The sequence below is a fragment of the Trachurus trachurus genome (genome assembly GCF_905171665.1).
Source record: "Trachurus trachurus genome assembly, chromosome: 5".
NCBI lineage: Eukaryota > Metazoa > Chordata > Actinopteri > Carangiformes > Carangidae > Trachurus > Trachurus trachurus.
This window is the reverse complement of record NC_139896.1, coordinates 24,578,890-24,602,315: the sequence shown is the minus strand read 5'-3', so window position 1 is coordinate 24,602,315 and position 23,426 is coordinate 24,578,890. Positions and strand designations below refer to the sequence as shown.

The following is a 23,426-nucleotide window of genomic DNA, read 5'->3' as shown; positions in this document are numbered from 1 at the left end:
TAAATTCATGCAAAGCAGCTGATGCGCGTTCCCGTCGAGGGCAGTTTTTCCATCAAGCAGACTCTGAATTTACCTCTAAAACAACTCTGTCTGGTAACGTTCTGTTATTATCTCATACTGTGGTGAATGTGCAGGTCACAACTTGTCCACCAGAGCGTTTTGGAGTTGTTGGATTGTGTATTTGATGAGTTTGATGAGGGAAACCAAGAAATCCCATTAGCCTCCATAGCGTAGCTCTGAGCAGCTCGCGGCTCTGCTCCGCCATTAATTAAATTATTAATTAAAGGTAATGAACCTACTGCTAAAACTATAGGGATTATGGCAATGGGCCAATTTGCCAAAATGTTGAACTTGTGCCTCCAACAGCTTCATAACTTCAAACTAGTGTTAAACTCATGGGGCATCGGGTGTCGGGTTAGTTATTAACAGCAGAGGCTGATGACGTCCAGCTTAGACCGATTCACAACGTCTGGATGAGACAAAGATGATGAGAGGATGGTTTCCCATCACGTGTGCTGCTCAGTGATTTTATTCCAGATGCTGTGAGATTTTACACAGAGCTGCATCTGTTCTGTGACGGCTTAGTAATTTCAACAGCGTTCACTTGGTCCAGACGACGGGGAGAAGAGAAACACAGGGAGGAATCCAAGTCATGTAACAGGTGATTCTTCACCGACTCCGTGTCCGTGTTTGTCCAGACAAACGTTTGGTTTAATGTGAGTGTGTTTGATCAATCAGTGTGAAACCTCTCAGACAGCATCTTCTCAGGTGACTCTCTGAAAGACTGCTGTGTTGTTCTGGTGTCTGTCTGTGTAAACCATTAAAGCTCAGCTCAATACTGAAACACTGAAACGTCTCGAGACAACGTGAACACAGGGAATAAACACTGACTCTGCTGCTGTTGCTGCTTCTGTCGTTAGGGAGTTCATCACCTCTAATGAGTAGGTGGTTTTGTATTTTATTTTTTGGTTTAACCCATCCATCAATGTAATTCAACTAATTCAGGACCAGGTTCATTATAGCATTATGAATTGTTGTTTTGTGCTTCTGTAAAATGCTTAAAAACGTGATACAACAATTAGTCGCTAGTTTAAAGTTCTGGCCTGATGGTAAAAAACAAAAGAAAACAAAAGATTAAACAGATTTCTTTAAAGCCTGAAGTTTAACAAGGTGAACCTGTGGTGTTAATGAGATGAGTTCATCAGCCTGCTGCAGCTCCTCATTGGTGGAAATACTGTTTGTTCTGTTTCTTTATTTACTTTGTTTAGCATCCAGACCTGAGCAGAGAGAACCAGCTGCTCTCGCTTACATCCACAGAATTACACAGACATCTGCAGAAATTAAATCATTTTACATGTAAATGGTTCGTTCCAGTTTTATTTCCACATCTCTCCTGCATCTTTTTGCTGCTTCTTGCCAACCTGCCCCCAAACCTGGTCTGTATTAATAGTTTGAGTGATGAAATGAGGAGTTGGGTTTGTTCTGCACAGAAAAAGGAAACATGAAAAACTTCCAAGGTGCTGAATAATTGATGCAGAGAACAGTGACAGAGATTAGATACACCAGATTAAATAGGAGCTGCACAAATATGTAATTGTGTTTCTGCACCTCACACTGTGGATGAGGCATCGGTGTAAATTACAGCCCAGAGTCCAGGTTAATTCTCCTCTTTGTTCGCTCTCAAATTAATTTGACCACATGAATATGTTTTGTTGATTTTCCCAGAGATCAGTAACAACGTTACAGGTCGACCCGGTCGGTCGAACCACAGTGGAGGACACTGACTCAGGACTGTTTTTGGTTTTATGTTGTGGACTGATGCAGGGAGGAGAAAACCTGCAGGGACCCGGCTCTGATTATAGACAACACACACACACACACACACACACACACAGAGCTGCACATGCCTCTCATTTGAGTCACCTCGACTCCCCTCACCTGTTGGACACACCCCTAATGAGTGAAGATCATAAGAAAACACTGCCCTGCTAGTGTGTGTGTGTAGGCAGTAACAGAAATCAATAAATCAAATGATCAGACCTTTCAGATCAGTTGATTTTTTTCCCTTCAGCTTGTTGTCGTTGGTCTTAAAGTTCACACGTTTTACTTCATGATAAAAACAAACTGAGAGCTTCACACTCTTCCATTCATCCACCTCTCAGCTGTGCAACAGCAGTCTGAGCTCTCACTCCTCCTGTTTCCCCCTGACTCCTTCCTCCAGTCTGACGTTATGTCAGTGCAGCGCTCTCCCTCCACCGGCTCCTGTGTTGGGAGTTCAGGTTGTTACAGAGAAGTTGTGGCGCCCCCCACAGGCCAAACTGAGGCAGCTAAGAAATGATGGAAAACAGCCGTTTACAAAACCTGAAGCTACAGGGCAGGAAATAACCACCACTCATCTGTTAAGTAAAACAGCTAAAAGTTGCTCTTTAAATGTTACAGACCGAATTATAATGTGGAAGCAGCTGCACACCTCCTGTAAAGAACCAGCACTGATTCTTCTATGAACTTTCTTTCACATAATCTCATATTGAATGCCCTGTTCACTCCACATCAAATTAATATGATAATAATGAACTCTTTTCTCTCTCTCTCTCTCTCTGTAGGAGAAGTATCCATCTGTCGTCTCTCTTCCTGGAGGCTGCAGGTCGGAGGTCATGACCCTGAATCATCCTGAGCTTCCTGGGTATGTCACCATCTCCTCATACATTGTGTAGATTATTTATACACTCATGAATTAAATATATGTATTTTAACAAATCTGATAGGGTAGGTTACAACGTAACAAGCGTTGTGTTAATCCTATCCAATGCAGCCGAGCTCCGACTGTGCTACAATAATCAACCAACAGTGGAGGTTTCTTTTTTTATTTAGATATCTCATGATCCACCACATGTAAATTCATATCTATGAGTAGCAATCTGTTGAATTAATACAAACTTTCAAAGCAGAAATGTCTCAGATACAACAAATCACCACTTTTATTAGTGTATTTTATACATAAAAGCAGTACTTGTTAATACTTGATCATCAAATATTCACATTTGGCGGCATCAAACCTGGCACACAGTCGACCCCTGCTGTACAGTACAAATGAACTGCTCATTAAATCATCAGTTCTATGTTTAGTTATTTTACTCCACTTTATTTATGGGCCTTCAAAATTAACTTTAATGTTTGGTACACTCTGTAAAAACCACTCTGAGATCATGTGAAGGTTTTTTTGTGAGTGCAGACTCACAGCACAGAAAGTTGTTGTGTTTGGTGTAATAACTGTAAAACACCGGAGAGTTTTTATTATGGGCTGTATAATAGTAAACCTGAACTCTCACTATGTGTGTTTCTGCAGCTGCGTCCTGTTGGTTCACTGGTCAGTTGAAGTTTCCAGTGAAGGTGGAGTCGCTCCGCAGATCAACCTGCTGACAAAGATCCCAGAGAAAGGTGAGCTGCTCCACCGTCAGCTCACCTGAAGCTACAAACACTGTTTACTGTGTGTGAAACTAAACCCGTATCACAGTAAAGTTTCTCCAGATAAAGAAAAATATGAATCATGCAATCTGTATTAATCAGTTACCGTTACATGTAGCCTACAACTCAGAATCTTCTCCATTTACTGGTTAAATTACTCCATAAATGTTTTGGTTCTTTCCTGGAAATTTCTTGGAAGTTAAGATTAAATCTTAATTTTTACTTAAATGTTTATTGAAAACAATCAGAGGTGAAACTGGATGGACGAGCTGCAGAGAGTCCAGCTGTTGAGCAGGTGATGGTGTGTGATTGTTGCTCCTGTGTCTCTGCAGCGCTGCAGCTGTTCCCCTCTGAGGCTGTAGGCGGCGCCCCCGAGGCCTTTCACAGCCTGCTGAGGATTCTGGGACCTGAAGCCGCCATCGAGTCCGTGATCATGGCAGTCAGCCTTGCACAGGACACATAACTCACTGGAGAGTTTCTGAGGGTTTTATTTTCCATATTTGTTCCCCACCCTTGTTCAACTGTTTTATTTTAGTCGTGAAAATAAAGAGAAGACACAGAGCAACGGTTTAGTCTCTTAGAAATCTTTATTCAATAGAAAGAGCTCGACTGTGTACGGCTGTAACAGCAGAGCTCATTGGTCAAAATCTACAAAAATAAATAATTTAAATACAAAATGCCAGACAGCAGTGTCGCCTTTGTATTCTCAAATAGTTTCTTCTCTCAGCTATTTACACACACGCAGTTATTATGAGTCCGTAGGAATCACAGTGCTGTGATGTTTCTGTAGGCGACGCTCAGGCAGCAGGCGGAGGCAGCCGGCCAATCAGAGCCCAGCTCACCTGTCAAAGCGCTTCCTCTCTGCGAGGACAGAGGTCTGGACCAGGCAAAGGTTTCTCACAATTACCCAACAAAAACATGAGTTCCCCCCCGTCATGTGTTTGAGTTTCACTGTCGTGTTGAATCTTTGAGAGTCGCTCAAAGGATCATTAAGTTTTTCATTTGTTCAGATAAAAAGAAAATGTTGCACTGCATCTTGAAAATGAATTTTAAAGATTTCTAAAAACAAAACAAAACGACCTCACAGAGTTTCAGTCTTCATGGTGACCTTTGACCTTGGGGAGAGTGGCTCCACCAAAGATTCAGATACAGGCTTTGAATCTTCAAATTAACACAATGACAGATCCTTAAAGGGGAATAATGTTATGTTTGAATTTTACATTTAAACAGATTAAGTGTCAGAATAAGTCAATGAGCGGATGTAGATCTGATCCAGACTGACACATTGAGGTTAAACGTCCTTCATCAACAGAAGAGTGGTTTTTGAAAAAACTGAGAAAAGTTGTGACCTAACAACAAACTCTTCTTTGACTTGGTCAACAAAATAATACTGTAGTTCCTAAAAGAAGAATAAGCGAATAGAGAGCGGATAAACGCTGCATCAGTGGTTTTAGTGTTAAACTGTTAATGCCATCAATCGAATCGTAACTGAAGTCGTCTGTCTGTACGACTCCGACATGACGTGAGCACAGCCTCATGTGAAACTCAACCTGCAGCTGTGTCTCAACCGTTTTACAGCCGGGATGGAAACGTCTTCATGACAACGAATGACATGACATTAACCTGTGTCCAGACCTCTAACAGCTTGAGACAGATGCCACCCTCCTTCCTCCCCACTCCCATGAGCCTCTGCTGCCTCGCCTCGCCGTGCTGCCCGTCGCGTCTTTGTTCAGTTCACTGCTGTTCACTCTCCAGCCCTTCACGCCGCCAGCAGACAGAATGGGGGAGGGGGGGCGATGTGATAGATCAAAGGTAAAACTCTGTTGTTCTTCAGATTAATGAGATCAATGGATTTTAACCTTTGTAGTGTTTAGACTGAACAGAACCACGTCGCCCTGCTCCGGACGACCATCATCAGCCGGCATCGTGTTTCCAGAAAACACGCCTGACGCTGGGAGCAAAATGGAGTGTGAAGGATTTTTTTTGTCATCTGAGATTTTTTTAGTCTTGTAGTGCGATTTGTTTCCAGACGTTTGATTGGCTGAGGGAGGCTGGAGAGTGAACCCCGTAAACAGAGGAACTGAGGTCAAGTGTTACCAGTTTCTGTGAAGCCTCTCGGAGCGCTGCTGGTTTAAGAGGACGATGACGTCTCAACGCGTGTGTGTGTGTCCTTGACGTTGTCGATGACAACTCCGGTCCACACCTGTCGGCTGACCGGTGACGTCACCGTCCTCAGAAAGCTGGCAGCGCCCTCAACACATCGAGCTTCGGTCGGATCATCATCATGTGCTGGAGGTACTGAGCGTTCACGGCTGCGTCCACAGCGGCACAGATCTCGGCTGTGAATGCAACCTGTAACAAAGTGAGTTTCCCACACACACGCACACACACACACACACACACACACACACACACACACACACAACCACACCCCATCATCCAGTCCTACCAGAACATTTAGGCACAGACAAACACACAACAAAGCCTGTTATGGCACGAAAAACCAGCGGAGCAGCAGCAAGAAGCCGGGCTCTCTGTTACCCAGAAGCCCTTGCTGTGGTGAGTCACACACTGTCCCTGTTCTGATAAACACCCACTTCACTTTGACAGACAGGGACGTCCTGCCACTGTGAGGATAACGGTCGAAAACTCATTAGACTCTAATTGAAGGTGATGCTGCAGTTTGTAATCTGGCGATGTGATGCCACATCGTTACCATAACGACCTTCCCATTGTGCATCAGTGTTTCTATTGTCTGACTGTGAATTCATAGCTTGTGGGACTTGAACTCGCGCTTGAATTTATGGTTTCAACTGAGCAGGACAAAAATCCTCCAGGGGCCGAGTCGGACCGTAACCACGGCTTCGATCAGCAGCTTCTTCAAAGAGGAAACTTCAGACTTAACTTCACTGAAACGTGATTGAATCTACTAATCTACAAAAGGCACAAACATTCGAAAGCTGCTCTGTCACGACGTCCCAGTTTAAAGGGTCAGTTTACTCAAGTAAATGAAATCTAAACACCAGGTTCACTACAGCAGCCCTGTGATGAACCATGAAGGTCATTATATCCAGGTTTTGTTTTTTAACTGCACTGCAATAAACAGAGCTGTGTGTGTTCCCATTATCCAGCCTCACAGACACATAGATGAAGTCAAAGAAACACTTTTTGTTTTCATGCTGACTGAATCAACACCTCAACATCAACACAGAGCTGCTGCACTGGATCATAGGGCTGATAAATGCCCGGAGCAGTTGAATGCCTCCTCCATCCAAACACAGATCAGGTGAGAGGAGTTAGATTTACAGTGGCATTGAAATTGAAAAGAAAAAACTATTCAACCAGGATGTCCCCTGCGTGTTTTGGTGGATCATCCAGAGATGGTGTCTCTGAAAAGAGAAGTTGTTGCTGAAAATGTAAGTCCAACATCACAGACTCCAGTGTTTCAGGCTGGAGGGAGAGATGACGAACAAAGACTAAACTATCTGGACAGATTTCACAGTGTGGAAGAATCTTAGTTGGTTAAACTGACCCTTTAATGGCACCGACTTTTCCCTCTGTCAACGGTCCACACACATTTTCTTGGAGCCCTTCGGTTTTCTGTCCACAAACTAAAAGATTTAACAAGCCGTCAAATGTGACGAGGAAAAACTCAAACCAACACATTTTTAGTAGAAAAAATGAAACGATTATTAGATCATAAAAATTGTCGCCGCTTAATTTCCTTCCGATCAACTAATCATTACAGCCTTTATTCTTGTTAATTGCGAGTTGATCAGTATGATGAGTTGGACTGAAAACCTCTGACATCAAATTACAGGCACAACAACCATCTCATCCAGTTGCTGAGACTGTCTGGTAATAACTCGATAACCAGTGCTCCCGTTACCGTAGCGACGCGTCAACGGACAACCTGGATAGACATCCTACTCCCACCACCTTCCCTCCGTACATTCAGGAAATGACATCATACATACGGCACGTCACAGCCCGGCAGCCGTTTTTCTCTCCATCACTTCTTTTAGTCTGCTTGTAAAAAGCGTTGCCATGGAGAACAAGAGTCAGAGACTGTTGCCACCAACTACCGCATCATTCATCCTTCATGAGGTTGAAGGAAAGAGACGAGTCTGTCTGTCTAATAAGAACACTCAGTGTGAACACAGAGACAGTTTGTTTCTCTGGCTGTAATCATCCACCCTGTTCATACTGTCCATAAAGAGACCTGGTCTTGATGCGGGACAAAGTCCACAGTCCTCATTCTGTGTTAGATTTCACTCTAGAGTTTATATGAGGCTTCAGCTCCACACACATTTAAGGACATCTTGTTAAATTTCATTCTTTTTAGTAATAAGTTCCCTCTTTCCCTCCACAGCAAAGGAAAAACTTACAGGGCACAGATTCATACTAAACAAATGTAACTGTGGAAGGTTACAGAAAATAATCATCAGAGTCAGAATGAGTGTAAGAAATACTGAGGATCAGACTTGTAAGTTTATATTATTCTAAACACTAAATCCTCTGTTTTACTGCAGCTCAGTGAAGCTGACTTTTGAACTAAAGAGACGAGGACTTCAAAAAGAAAACAGTTTCATATGTGTGACTTACACTGACTGCTGAAGCCTTGTGTTAATTTCACATGTGGAACATTTTTGGATTTTGTCTCCCACCTTTACTGAAAGTGCATTATGAAGGGATCTTTTCATGGTAGGAATGACCAGGTGAAAATTATTACAGCCAGATAAACCTGTTGCAGCGTATAAACAAGGAGCCGATCCTTTAATCCCCATGTCTGTGACCAGAGGAAAGAGCAACGCTCCCTGCAAATTAAGTTCTCTAATAAGAACGCATGGCGACAGAACAAACAGGTGAGATAAGAATTCACCTCCGGAGAATGGGAGCGATAAGTCGGGCTGCCACGATGTCACAAAAGCTCTAGAATCAGTAACAAAAATAACCTGGAAGTCGTTTGAACGTCTGGTGACTTAGTGGCGACCTCCTGGAGATTTTATTTTTGCCTAGCAGCAGCTGTAGCAGGAACCAGAGGATGATACCTGTCGATATGAGCTGAGTGAGGAGGAGGAGGAGGAGGGGGAACGTGCTGCAGTGAATGAATAAGCAGCTCTGGTCTGAAGTGATCCGAGACCTCTGGGATCAACACGGCGTCCCCTCCTCTTTGCTTGAGGCATCGGCGTGGTATCGGTTAGTCCTCGTCCTCGGGGCTGCCCGGCTCTGGCTGAGGGCGTTCACACGGGGTGGAAGAGCAGCGTGCAGTCCTCCCTCTCTGCAGCTGAGAAGATGCCCTGCAGCGGAGGCAGAGAGCCCTTTGGCAAGGCACCACCAGTCCTCAGGTAGCAGGAGACGATCTTCTGGTCCAGGCACAGCTGGCGGGGGATGCTTTCGAACGGCTTGGGGTCCAGATCCAAGATGGAGACCGAGTAGGAGAAAGCAGGAGGTCTGGAGGAGAGGAAGTCTCTGAGCCGCCTCTGACTGGACAGACTGCAGGAGGAGGAGGAGGAGGAGTTTTTAATTCACCTGAACATCTGTCTCTGTCTGTAGAAAGTGAACTTTGTTGGTCCTCCTCATTCTGACTGATCATCACCATCAAGAACTAAACTCTTACCCTTCATCATCCTCCTCTTTCTCAGAGCTGGGCACCAGGGCAACCATGATGGAGCAGTCCTTGGCTGTCATGGCGGCACGGTACTGATGAACCTGAAGCGAAAACATGCAGCAATTAGATGTGCCACCAACATCTGTAGACATGGTCGGCTCCTTGTTAGTGTGACCTGTGTTTTCAGAGCCTCATTCAATGACCGATTCACAAACAAACAGACTCCAGATGGTGACGTCTGCAGGAGACGAGCTGCAACATCAGACCAGAGAATATTCAGGACTCGTTGCTGTATTGAGCCACTGCCCAAAACTGGCAGGATGTTTGCTCCAGCAGTTCTCTACAGGCCACATACTTGTCCTTCTCTAAGAAAGTTGTTATGGACACAGTCTTTGTCTCATTTTCAGAGGCACAGCCTTTTTTCTTTCCTGCAGCTCAGTCACTGGGTTCGCAGCAAAAGAAAATACTACCGTAATTAATGTGATTTTCCATCCATCCACCATTAGGCTTACATTAGGAGTTGGTTTGTTGGGATCAACAGCTGGTGGTGCTAGTTTTCCACATTAACCGAGAGTTAGCAGTAGCACAGAACTAGACTCAACAACAAAAAACATGTTGTTTGAAAGCCCCAAGTTTTATTCACAAAGATTTTTGAGCCAGGTTCAGACTTTTTCCCACCAGATCCAACTACACACCTCATGTTCTAAATAAATAGTTGAAGCAACAGGTGTGACTGTAATCACACCTATTACCTACAACCTAGAGTCTTTTTAATTACAGTGTGGCCTTGTTTTGAAGGCACAAAATGTTAAATGAAAAACAGCACTAGTCAAAGTCTTTAATGCATCACTGTCGAATGCAGTGAGGCCACTGAGGGTATCTGGACAATATCTGTCACCTTAATGGAACCAGTGGAAAATTTGCATGGAGCAACACTTTGGCCAGTAATGAAGATTTGGAAAAATATCCCTTTAAGGTTTGGAACGAATAACAAAATTGCACTTAATTGTGATAAATTATAGGCACTGAGTAATTATGTTAAAGTATTATAATAGCTTGATAGTCTTAGAATTAATGTGAGGAATGTGTCTTGTGCATTTATCAAGACATCAACTCTTCTCCTGCAGCCAAGTGAAAAACTCTCCACTTTTTTGTGCTCAGATAAAAACAGGTGGGTGGAAAAGCAGTGTTTGTGCTGATGATTTGAGCAGAGTTGAAATGTTCCAGCAGATATTCAGCCGACACTGTGGGAGAGATGTTACGGCAGGAAACTTGGACTAGACACAGTTTCCGGTTCTGTGTCACTGGATTAAATTGGGGGAAATTTTCAAACCAGCCTCACCTTGGCGACAGCGTACTCCACAGAGCCGTCGTCCTCTGACGGACATTTCTGCAGCTTCTCCAGGAAGGCCTCGTTGTACGGCCCGTCTATCTGCAGGTGGCTTCTGACAGACACAGACGGGAAGTGAGGTCAGAGACCGGATGATCACTGAGGTCAATCTGCACAGTTTTGTTCTGGTGTGTTTGTAAACTGAGTGCTACCTCTCCTTGGGGAAGTCCTGCAGGTGCTGCTCCACTCGGCGGTACAAAGGATGAAGTCCTTCAATATCCAGCGTGTCCAACATCTGAGTCTGAAGAATCCTGAACAAAACGGTGTCACTGGGTAAACCCTGAGAGCCTGCACGCACACACAAACACACACAAAGAGTCAGAATTTCTCTTCTCATCAAATGGCTTCAGTTCAGATTCTGGACAAAACACTGTTCAGTATCAGATGTCTCGATAACATGCACAAATGTTTTCAGTCCACTTTTGAGTTTCACTGATTTACATAATCAGATTCTTGAGTCATGAGCAAAATGTTTGTGCTGAATAGAGTCATGTGCTTTTGTCAAACCACAAACTTATGAAGGAGGCTGCCGCACAAGAAAACTCTTTGTCAGAGAGGAAAGACACAAACTGGCAGCAGCCTGATCTGTTGGACTGATCACACCAGCAAAACCAGAACTGCTGCCTCACGGTCGTTGGCCACAAACTGGCCAAGGTTGCAGGAAATACGGTCCCAACCTCCTCAGATACTACTTGATTAATGGCCGTAAGTCTGCTTACAGAACATTATGACCATTGTCACAGTGACATGGCTTGCAACCTTTTGGGTGTTAAATCACTTGGTTTCATCCTATTATCCTACTATTTGTTTAAAATTGCATGATTTGGCATATGAAATTCAGAATGACCTTTGACCTTCTCCTTGAGTCCAAGTGACTGTTTCAACCAAATATGAGAAACTGTGTTCAGATGGCGCAGCTGTCGCCAGCTCCAAACACTGTAAAAAAAAAACTCTAGGAAAAAAGATTTGAGCTGCAAACTAACATTTGTTTTCTCAACCAACTCATGTTTTGTCAAGAAAAATCAAATCAATCAAGAGAGAATCAACCAACCAAGACAAACTAAACACTGAATTTTAAACAGATTTTTCTTTTTTAAATAATTGTTGATTAATTTCCTGTCGATCAACTGATTCATTGGGACAGCTTTAATAGGAGTGGTACATTTTTGATAATTCTGTCTGATAATTGTAGTTAAGCAGTATCTTGATTTATTCTGTATGACTGTAAATCTCCAACATGCTCTACTCTGTCCAGGACAGAGGACACATTCCTTCTCTTTCTTTTTGAGGTTTCAACCTCTTTTTTAATGAGTTTTTCCTCGTCTGATCCGAGGGCTTAAGGACAGAGAGTGTTGTATGCTGTACAGACTGAGGCCAGATTGTAATTTGTTATATAAACAAGTGATTTGACTAGTGAGTTGCACATGACGGAGAGTTTCAGCTGCAGCTGAGCAGAGTTTATAACTGGACTGAATGACCTGACTGGACTCAAGGAGAATGGCCTGGTACACTAGTGGGTTCTGACCGTGGCGAATCCTCTCTTTGTTGAAAAGACTGGCTTCACAGAAGCTCCGCCCCTCTCCTCGTCTGTCCGTCACCAGCCCTCCATCTCCTCCTCCACCGCTCAGCAGTGCATTCACAAGGACCTGCACAGAGACATTTGATCAAAGTGTGTGTCTGACACATTCAGTACAGAGACTGGTTAACATGCACTCCACCCGGAAACTGCAACACGAGCTGAACTGCTCCACAGAACAATGTTGCACAGTATCTACCTGTGCATGTTGGAGTGTTATGTGGACATACCTGAATGAAGTCATTAAGGACAGCTTTGCCGGTCATGTGACTGTTAATTCTGTTGTTTCCATACATGAAGTACGGTCTGAGATGATGCAGCAGAGAGTTCAGGTCCAACGAGTCGTCGCTCCCCTCCTTGCTGCTGTAAATACACTGACCACCCTGAAAACACAGACAGGTCTCACTGTGGTGCTCAGCGTGGGTGTCGGCCGTGAAAGGTGACATCATCAAACCTCAAAGGATAATTATCTAACATTGGTGGATTTATTTATTTTTCTAAACACTTGGTTCTGAAACAGCGTGAAGAGGCAGGAACCGGAGGGTTTAACGAAACACAGAAGAAGTGCAGATAAATCTGGTTTAGTCTTGGCTCAAACTCTCCATCTCACAGTCATAGAAATACTCCTCATACCTTCACACTGTCATAAATATTACCTCAGCGCACCGTAACGCTGCAGCCCTTTGCATTCAGGCTCTTTGCTCATATCATTGTTTGACCACTCTGCTCAGAGATGCTCTTTTTTTCTTTTTTTTCCATCTGCTTTGGTTTTGTTGGGTGCATCAATTGTTCAGAGAAATCTCACATATTTGAAAACACCCACTCTGAAAAACCAGAATTACCACAATGATCAAAGTCAGACAGCAATTTGACAGAGAATTGATATCTTGTAAAGCGAGGGGGCCTTCCCACCCCAGACAGTAAAACAACAGGGGAATTTACGTAATTAACAACCTTAAAGGGTCCTGTCATGTTGGATGCCATGAGTAAAACAATGAGCTTCACATATGTGAAAGTCAAGCCCATCAAACAAAGCAGCTCAGGCTGCTCTGAACGCTACTTTACCACAGTTTTTCATCTACGTCAGCTCATCACAGGTTTCTTTATACAATCATCAACAACAGTCTCCTTCAGCAGTGTTTTCATGCAGTGCAGCAGTCAAATAACCGACAGCACATTTTATGAACAACATTTCCTTTTTTTTTTACTCCTGAGAGTAGGCAGGTTGGTTAGCACGTACCAGACACTGATAAACTGTGAATGTGAACCAACCAAGTTGTTGTGTTGTAGCTAATGGAGCTGGATGTTGTGACACAAGCAACACAAAGTGCAGTGTTGGATTTATGACACACACAGAGAGGTGTGGTTGTGGTTGCGGTTGCGTCTCACCTTGAAGATTTTGAAGTTGTTCTGAGGTTCTTCTATCAGGTGCCTGATGGCAAAGTGCATTCTCTGTCTGTTCCTGTGCAACACAAGAGAGAGCAGGAAAAGTCAGGTTCTGCAGCAGCACAGTCAAACAGCTGCGTTATCAGTCCTTCAATCTGCACTGTGGAGCCCGCAGCAGCAGAGAAGACAAGTGTCAATGTGGTGATTTGCATTCTAGTGAAAGGTGTTTAACTCCTGTGTTGTCTCAGCTAGAAGATGTCCTGCTGCACCAGACCGCTCAACATGCATTAGAAGAAAGAAGATTAGAAGCAGTGGTCTCACCCTGAGAACAGGTCCAGAGGACAGTACAGACTGCGTCTCTTCCACTTCCCATTGGCCACCTGGACAGAGAGAGACAGAGTTTGTAGTTCTGTGGTTGAAAAGTAGTTTTGTGTTGTATTGTAGTTGTAGGCTAGCCTCCTTTAGTTCTCACATTTATCTAATAATCTGATTAAATATGCACAAAAACATTCAAATAACAGCTCAAATTTGACAGGATCGGCTAAAAGGAAGACATCCGACTCTGTTGGATTTGGTGGGGCTACAAAAAACCAGATGGTCGGGTTGTACAGTGATGCTTCAGAGTGGTGCTTTTTGTCCCACACAGATGATCTTTGATCGAGTGTCTTTGTGTTGTACTGTGGTTGTTCTGTATTATTGTGTTATTTTGTTTGTAGTTACCTTGTAGTGTTGGTGCATGCAGAAGCGGCACACTTTGGTTTTGATGTCTTTGCTGACATGTTTGGAGGACGGCAGGAAGCCACATTTAGGCTGAAAACACACCGCACATAAAAAAGCAGCTGAGTAACACACACACACAGTCCTGCTCATGTGACTCCTCATTTTAGCTCAGTATCTCTGGAAGATAGTGATGACATTCACAGGGAAACATTTCTGTAGCTGTGGCTGCTTATCAGGAGGAAGAGGATCATTTTAACATGCAAGATGTGGAGTTTCATCACTGAGCTGTGACTGGATTGAAAATTACTTATAAAATGAATGTTGTCTCTGATGTTAATTATTTATACAATTATTTATACAATTATTTGTTTCTCGACTTTTTAGTGAAAGCAAAATCGCCGCCTCCTGTAAGTGCACAGTTGTGTGTGTTTGTGTGTGCGTACCTTGATCTCGATGCAAAGTGGAGGAGTGTGTGTTGGCTGGTGAAGGACTGGACATGTCAGGTTGGGCAGACAGAGAGCACAGCCGCTGTAGATGTCCATCACTTTATTACAGCGCCATGCTGGCGCACACAGACACACAAAGGAAGAAGGTTAGAGTTTGTTGCTTCTCCAGGTCAATATGTCTGGGAGAGCAGCACGTCTGGACTATCTGAGCTGAGGACTGACCTGTGTCTCGCCCTGTGTGATCCATTGATACCTTTCTGTTGCCAGTATTATATTGTTTGTTTGTGTTTTTCCTCCACTGCTTTTCTGCCAGCACCTTTAATCATTTTACTTATGTGAAGCACTATGTGCAGGTTGTAGTTTCATATTTACCGCATAGCCATGAAAGTGGCATTGATCCATTTATCTAATTCTTGACTAAAAAGCCATTCAACATATTTCCAAAATGTCAAATTAATCATTTCACAGATGTCAGAAACCAATTTAAACTTTCTTACCTGGTCTTTGATGTTGAACTTTGATTGACAGCTGTCGTACGAACTCTAGCGGCAGTTTGACAACTTCCTGAAAAGAGGAAATAGTCATTCAGTGTGTGAAGGAAACATGTCTGCCAGTAGCTTTAATAAAACACCCCACTTATTGACAAATACCAATGACTGCAGTAGCCATAATATAAGTCACTGAATAATGTGCTTATGACAGATTTATTACTATGTGACTAAAGTGGCGTCCACATTTACATCCACTAGACCGCGTGTTAGTGATCCTGCTCTAAATCATGTCAGGAAAACTCAGCTGTTAAATCCAACTTCCAGCTCCATTAGTCGCCATCTGAGAATGTTGAGAATGTTGTTTATTTGCTAAAACCCTCCAGGCTTAAACAGTGTAATTCGCCGTTTTTCTAAATATGTCACTAGAAAACTGGTTCACCACCTGGCTGTGAATGAATCATCACCCCTGGATTTTCAACATTGTTGGTAAAATTAGTCCTAATCACTGATTTTGTTGCAGATGTCACGCTGGTTGGGACTCAAGAATCTATAGCAGCAACGCCAGTTCACAAAGTTTTATCAGCAACTGGACAAAACCAGATAAAGTGGAACAGTAGCAGCAACAACACTCCTGAGTTTTTCATCATTTTTGGCTTCTGTACCATTCAAAAGAAAAACTGTTGTTTGTGGAGTCACATACACACTCCAATCTTATGTTCCAAACTTATGTTTTTTTTTTGTCATGTGCTTGTGGTTTTTGTTTCATTTTTTGAAATAGTATTTCAGCTTTTGATTTTTTTTTTGTCATGTGCTTGTGGTTTTTGTTTCATTTTTTGAAAAAGTATTTCAGCTTTTCATTTTGATTTTTGTTAACTGCCCATCATAAGTCGAACAACATTATTCAAAGCTGAATCACTGTGCTCCTCTATTAATGTGGTCTCGAGCAAACCACTGTCCACTGTAGAGTCTGTAAAGTCAACTAAAAGCAGCAGCTTGATTTACCCTCAGACAGAAGCAGCAGCTGAGTGGGCCTGAGGAGCCTGTAGCACTGTGAAGAGGACGGCAGAAGCTCTAAAACTACTGCGACAGGCAGCTAAACATGATCAGAGTTGTTTTCTACTAAGGCCTGTATGAGAAGAAGGGGTCAGAGATATGGTGTCGTATAAACAGCTTAAAAAGGACGATCAACCCCTGGTACGAGCTACTGAGCTTCAAACTTACTTAATTTGCTTCTTTTGTAGTTTGTGTTTTTATGTCTTTTGTGTTTTTAAGGGGTAAAATCAATTAAAATCATAGGTGAGGTGTGGTATGAAAAAAGATCTAACTTCAAAAAGACAAGAGTGATTAACAAATGAAAACAAACACATGACGTGACAGCAGAGAGTGTCTCACCCCACTGTGGATGAACTTTTCTCCCAGGAGGCTGCTCATGACGTTGGAGCTGAAGTCGACAATGTTCTGGATCTGCCTGAACGCCTGCTCTGCTGTCTGGAGGACAAACACACAAACACACACACACACACACACACAGGTAAACACAAAGCTGCTCTGAGACTTGATAGAGCAGTGGAGAACATCTGTCTTCACTGTACGTAGTAAGAACCAACATGTGACTGTGGGTAACAGGCCTCACAGAGCCGGTCTCCATCTGACCGATTTGTTTGGGTGAACAGGTCTTCTGTTGTGCTCAAGACAGGTGTTTCCATGGCGACATTAACAGTCAGAGCTTTGTAGACAGGATTAAAGGATAAAGACGTCGGTCATCTTCAGATAAAATGAGCTAATGAGTGAAAAGGGGTCAAAGAAACACGGCCACGTTTAAAGTTAATCATCTGAAAATGAAATGTCTCTTCAGGTTGTGAACATGAACCTACTACTAAAAAAACTATTAGCAATGACACCTTTATGATGCTTTAGTTTTCAATTAAGTGGATTTGAAACTGAATTTGATATCAATGCTATCAAACCTGGGCTGCACAATACTGTGTGACAGATATTGGGATATGCAACTGCGATGTTAGCTGGAACGGTTGTTTTGTCTTTTTTTTTTCAACAGCAGCATGAAGTTTTAGCTTTAAAGCATCTACAAACAACATTCATTTTGGCATTGACTTTGGCGACGCCTGTGGACAAAAGCGGTAGTGTTTTGCTGGATTGAAGACTGCATTTCCCATGAGCTCTGGCGCGTATTGTCGTAAAGACGCTTATCTGGCTCGCGCGTGCCGCCTCTGAATGCCATAAATCGTTTCATCCAGTGGACCAACCCGCTGCTTCCCGAAGGTATAGAGTTACACTATTAAAAAATAGGTAATCTTCCCCCCGATGGCTTAATTTGCTGTTGTAGGTCATACAGAGACATCAGCAGAAACGTGAGACCTTTGCATACCCAGTTAAAAGTTCTTGTAGTTGCTTTAATAAAAAGACAAGTGCCCACTGGTTTCTTGCAGGACTGTTGTGTCAGACTGCATTAACAAGTGTGCCACTGCCTGATAAAGAGGCAATTTCCATAACCTCTCAGATGCTTTTAACCAAAGCATACAAGTGAAGGTTCAGTGCTGCATAATGAAACCTTGGTGTAAGTCATGTTAGGCAATTAAGTAACTCTTTCTGAGAAAATCAAGCAGGAAACCATAGGAGATTAATGCTGCTTTGTGAAGTGGGCCCTGGTTTAAGATAACCTCCCACTTATTACAAGAGTAAATACTGATTTGTTTTGCTTCTGAGTCTACAAATAAAACATCAAAATAACACTCAGCTATGTCGGAAAACATTACTCATGACTCTGATTTAGCCATTGTCTGTTAGTGCTGAAATTCAAAGTCCTCAATGAAACGCTGAGTGATAGCAGCAGACGAAAAACCAGTATATTTGAATTTTGGGGGAAGGGTGCATCAGTGATCAGGAACTGTCCCTTCAGGTTTCTAATCCAACCAGGATGTAAGATCCACTGACAATGAACTGGGCTCTTAGTAAAGGGAGCCTTGTGCTATTGCACTGAGCCATTACACTATCCGCGGCACTATCATGATGTTTGCACCACCACGGCCGTGCTAACAGGTATGAGCCAGAGCTTAGACCTCACCTACACTTTATGTAACTTTCTCCTCAGCCTCGGTCGTCATCATTAGGTCTGACAGTTCTCGTTCTCACTTTGGCCATCAATCTTGTCTTGTCCTGTCGACATCTGAGTGACTGAGTGTGAAACCAGTTCAACACAATGTTCACATTCAGCATGTGAGCAGTGTGTGCAGCCATGAAGACGTTACATGTTTAGTTGGATGTGGTTGAGTTGTCTGATTAAATAAAAAGGTGTGTACCTCAAATAAACATATGCAGGTGTTTGATGGTTTGACAAAGACACAGTTATGACTTGTTACGTTGTGTGAGTCATCTTAGGCTTTTTCATTTGTTACATAATGTTATGGTTTAAGTCTCAGCTATTCAGAGTATGACACTTCATCTCTACAGCTCAGAATTAAAATATTTTGCATTTTTGGTCACATAACTTACTCTGCTTTGTTTCCGTTATTGTCGTTTTTATTTAAATTCAGTGTTTACCCAGTGACAACCACTGTGTGATTTGTATGATTACATATATTACTCTGGATAAAGTCTGCCCTGTCAAAACAGTAGCTCTGAGCTCACACCATTGATTAAACAGGGTAGTACACACCCGATAAACACTGACCCCAGATCAATTCTGTTCATTGACTAATTGACAATTCAGATAACGTTTCGCCTGCGAAAGACGGCTGCATCCACGCAATCATACACAGAAGAAAGAAAGAAAAAAAAGAAAAGCAGCTTTATGCTGTAAACTTATCTGGAAGGCAAGAAAAAAACAAAAAAAGTTGCCCCTGGCAGGGAGATGAGATGGAAGATGTGTTCAGTGGTTGAAGATGAGTGAACTCAAGTTAGCCACAAAACACAGTTGATAATGTTCAGTCACTTTCTAACAGGACTGCTGAACAAATAACTGCATAAACTGCAGTACAAAAACATTGAGATGTCAGACTCTCAACACGTTGGGACCATCTAGTAGCCTCATGGTTAAGACACACACCACATAACCACAGCATACACAGACCAACTCCCTGCTCTCATGCTACTCTATAAATGGTACTCTGATGGACAGATACTTCCTGTACAACAGCTACAGGCAAAATGTAAACAATATTTAGCAGACTGGTAGAAGCTCTGATAGGATTGATCGCGACACTGCCCTAAAACTGAACATCAATTATCAAACTAATGACAGCCCATCTGGAGGAAGTTTATAATTAGCGCCAGTCAAAATCAACCTTGCACTGTGTCTGTCATGGTCAATAAGCCTAAGTTAATGCAAACGTTGTTTCCCATATAAACCCATATGTACAATATCTGAGGGAAAAATCAGGTGTGGATACTGTGCAGACTTGACCTTTCACACACACACACACACACACAGTAGACCACCAGAGGTCGTCCATATAAGTCATGTTCTCACCCACTGGAAATAGTCTATTTATTTCAGGCGAGGTGTGGCACCTGGGTGGAGTGCGTAGGAGGAATGACAGACATGTCACCAACAAGACCCCGAGTTCGCTATGAGCTCTCCGGACGATGACAACTCACACGGCAGACTTCACGTTTGCAGGGTTCAGTCAGTTTTGTGTTAGATTCAAATGAATCTGAATGAATTCACATATAGAAGCAGCTCTTTTGGGAAATGTCTAGAAAGTTCAGGTAGTGTGTGGGAGAAAGTTGCTGAACACAAACACACAAACGAGACTCATATTTACCTGTGGTGGGTTTTCAGAGTCCTCTGCTGGGTACTTGAGCAGACGAAGAACTCTAGAAATCTGCAGGAAGAGAACAGACAACAGATCAGTGGAGTCTCATTAAAACGTGGGACTCAACTAAGCAGAGACTTCAGGTAAACTGAGAATACTGATCATTTTTTCCACAGTAACAGCAAACCCATTCTGCCAGGGTGAGTCAGGGAAAATCTGACTGAAAACACTGTTGGTCTAATAATATTTGTGTCACTCTGACTTAGGACAAGGGCCTCCGTTTGTCTAAAAAACATTCAAACCAAGTTTTCTACATGGTACACACACACCACTATGACTACTTCTGTCAGCAGTAGGGTACACCATGTACTTGAGATAGATCAGGAGATTACTGCAGTATGATATCGCACCCACAAGAAAACACAGAAATTTAAGATGCGATGTCGTGCCAGCTTTCACAAAATTAAGGTTCTTCATGAATTTCTGCCATTTCCAACTTCTATCACGACGTTCTGCGAAGCGGTGCTGTTGTATTGTAATCAGCACAATGCACCAGGAAAGGCGCTGCCAAGACAACCAAAGAGGAAGAAATGTTCTCAATGAATTTCCGCCAAAGAGCATCTGTTTTTTCCTTATAGCAGGAATGTATTATGCAGACGTGCCCTGATATTTCATGGCTTTTCATACAGGTGCATGTTGTTTCCTTTGTATCCAAGCACATCCAGTGAAGTGATTCGGGTTATGGGTGAGTTGCAGCAAAATGTTCAGGTCTGAGAGTAATGCACAACCACAAAAAGTGAAAAAGACCAGTGATGGAGAGGATCAGATCCTGAGTGGGGTCAAGGTGAAAGTATTCACACAAATCCAATTGTTTAGGCGATTTTAACATCACTCTTTCTTCATCTTCTCCAAATATGCTTTAACCTGTTTGATTTTAAACCAGTTCCTGAGACCTGACATAATTGAGGTTTGTAAATTTCACACATAAATAGACAATGGCAACCACAAGTATAATAATTAGAATTTTGGAGGAAGAAAATACAATGAAATTTGAAAGAATGCAGAGGGTGACATCTCCCAATTATTCACTGGTGTAGTAAAGTCAAGTCAAAAAAGAAAGTAGTGTTTGCTTGAAGTGTGTACACATGGACGGGATTGTTAAAAAAAAAACAGGTTATGCAAGAGACCACACAAAGAGTTTACACACAGTAACCTGGTCATTATAAAGTTCCACATTTTCCCTTTTTTGGAGATGGGAAGAGAGCTGGAGCATAGCTGCTTCATTACCTTTTACTTTCTAACATTTTCTCCGAGCCTTGGGTGATTTGTTCAAGATGCTCGTTTTGTCCAGCCACCAGTCCAAAACTTTTTAAGATATTCAATTCACTGTCATGTATGATTACAAGCAGCACATCACATCTGGCTCTCCCAGAGGCTGGAACCAGGAAATATTTGGCATCACAGCTTGGAAACTGTCTGAAACGATTAACCAGCTCTGGAAATAATTGACAGTTTATAATCTTTCAGACTAATTGACTAATCATTGCAGCTCAAACAAAACACCTGAACCAAACCCGGCCCTTAAAACACAATAATGTGACCGTTACATGGTTGAGTCCTTTGCCCGGCCGGTTACAACACCGCTGATGCGCTGCCATGCCCTCGTCGCTCTCACGACTGTTGCTCAATAACAACATGACCAGACCGGTCCCGTGGCTCTGAGACTTTCCCATCATCGGGTTAGCGTACCTCCCTGTCCTGCCCGGGTCAGCCCGGCGTCTGACAGCTGCACAGATTAACCTGTGAGGAGGAGGAGGAGGAGGGGGTAACCTCGGAGGAGACTTGACTTCAGCCCGGCGCGGCGCCTCTCGCCCGGATGAGGGGAAACCGGCTAACGGCTACATAGCTCCCGTTAGCCCCTCGGGAAATTGTGTCTAATAAGTTAAAACCTCACGGTCAGCGTGTGACTCTACGTGGGAGTAAATAAACGGGTTATTTCCGAGCATTTGTGTGTTTTTAAGAGCTGTTTCTACCGTGTGACAATGTTTTTCATGAGGTTGACTAACATGAACTCTTGGCTGCTGCTGGTTAGCAGGCTGTGCTAAAGTAGCGGACACACAGCAGCAGCAGCAGCTGACGGTACCGACGGTAAATAAATAAAACCCTGGCAGCTGCCTTTTCCCTCTTTAGTCAAATTCACCAGAGATCTGTCACAAAGTTTCCAGCGACAGTACCGCGGAGCTGGAGCTTTTATTCGGTGTCAGAAAGGCGTGCCTCGGACCACTTGTGTCCCCCTGGATGTGGTGACTCTCTCCGTGTTAGCCTTAGCCGACTCACCTGTACGTGTGACACCACCAGGCTCTTGTTTCCTTCTCCGTGATACTTCCAGTCGTTTTCGTCCATTTTGTCCAGCTCCATCACGCCGACGACGACAAGCCGAGCTCCCGGTAACGGCCAGACAGCGGCACACGACAGCACGGCGGCAGACAAGTAACTCCCGACTGGTACGACAGGCAGTTTTTCAATCAGACGTACCACAGCACGGACTACCGCTGCTGCCGCCTGGCCCCGGACATCCGAGCCGCCTACCAAAATACTACTTCCGTTCAGGGCTTCAAAATAAAAGTCCCGGTTGAGTTTTAGAGCACTAAAACACTTGGTGAAGAAAAAATGGATTACGTTATTCAACCGAGTAAATTCGTAATTAATTAATAGAAAATATTATATAACCGAAGATATTATCTGACCTGGCCCTCCATCGGATTCTTGCTTTTTATCTTGGAAAACCCAGAATGTGTCAAGGCTGTGGCTAGATCCTTCATATCGCTTACATTTTTTCCATGTCATGCACCGGTATCTTTTCTTTTGGAGTGGACAGTTTGTGATTATTTCAACCTCTCTACCTTCTCTTTATTTACATGTTTTTTTTTTTTAATTGATTCATTGTTTTTATTTTAAATAACTTTTCCTTTGGTAATTTTGGTAATCTCCGTGCATCTTGACAGGCCGCTCCCTTTTGTCGTTATCCCCTGATGTCCCGCCTCCTAAACATGGAGCAGGTAGGACCGGGCAGACGACAGGTGAGGTGGAGATGAGGGGGAGGGGCAGCGGCGCGGTGGGGCTTGAGGGGGGGGCGGGGTTCACAACTTCACAGCTGACAGGACCGGAAACGCTCAGTACATCATGTGTCTCATGAGTAATACACGACATGTGGAGGACAAAGCTGCCCAAATCTGTCAGCAGAGATGGAAAAATACAACTACAACTGGTTCACACCACCCATGAACAACCTCAGCATTTACAATTTATGTTATTATATCCATACACCTCTGCATTTCAGAGGTTTGTTACAGTACATACTAAATGTACATATTTGTATTTTATTTTTTTATTATATGACTTTCATATTTCATATTGCAATATGGGTTATATACTTCTACACAAACTCACAGTTCTGTGATCCATTTGACTGAGAAATTAGAAATGTTCTACATTTTTACATTTTTGTTGTCAAGTTAAAGATTTTTCTCATATGACAATAAAGGTAATTCTGATCCCTTTGAAATAGT

The 23,426-nt window shown here is 43.1% G+C and overlaps 2 protein-coding genes across 3 annotated transcripts in view; one reads left to right on the top strand and one right to left on the bottom strand.

The window, feature by feature from the left end:
• cenpp (centromere protein P) overlaps positions 1-3,928 on the top strand; it is a gene marked incomplete at its 3' end in the record, with an annotated part of 85,490 nt that extends 81,562 nt beyond the window's left edge. The window contains exons 4-6 of the mRNA XM_083972144.1: positions 2,604-2,683; positions 3,347-3,438; positions 3,798-3,928. Of these exons, the coding sequence (XP_083828270.1) occupies positions 2,604-2,683; positions 3,347-3,438; positions 3,798-3,928 (303 nt within the window). The remainder of the gene's footprint in view (positions 1-2,603; positions 2,684-3,346; positions 3,439-3,797) is intronic.
• Positions 3,929-4,734: 806 nt separating this feature from the next.
• ippk (inositol 1,3,4,5,6-pentakisphosphate 2-kinase) lies at positions 4,735-22,423 on the bottom strand. 2 transcript variants are annotated; one of them, XM_083971391.1, is made up of 14 exons: positions 22,195-22,423; positions 19,867-19,926; positions 16,478-16,573; positions 15,092-15,158; positions 14,592-14,710; positions 14,149-14,238; positions 13,750-13,808; positions 13,432-13,504; positions 12,273-12,425; positions 11,992-12,112; positions 10,619-10,754; positions 10,419-10,521; positions 9,086-9,177; positions 4,735-8,961 (listed from the first exon to the last, which is right to left on the bottom strand). In XM_083971391.1, the coding sequence occupies exons 1-14, from the start codon at positions 22,273-22,275 to the stop codon at positions 8,709-8,711; spliced, it is 1,503 nt and encodes a 500-aa protein (XP_083827517.1). In that variant the 5' UTR covers positions 22,276-22,423; the 3' UTR covers positions 4,735-8,708. The 2 variants fall into 2 exon arrangements, with proteins under 2 accessions (XP_083827517.1, XP_083827518.1); XM_083971392.1 differs by having other exon boundaries at positions 10,419-10,518.
• Between the last annotated feature and the right edge of the window lie 1,003 nt (positions 22,424-23,426).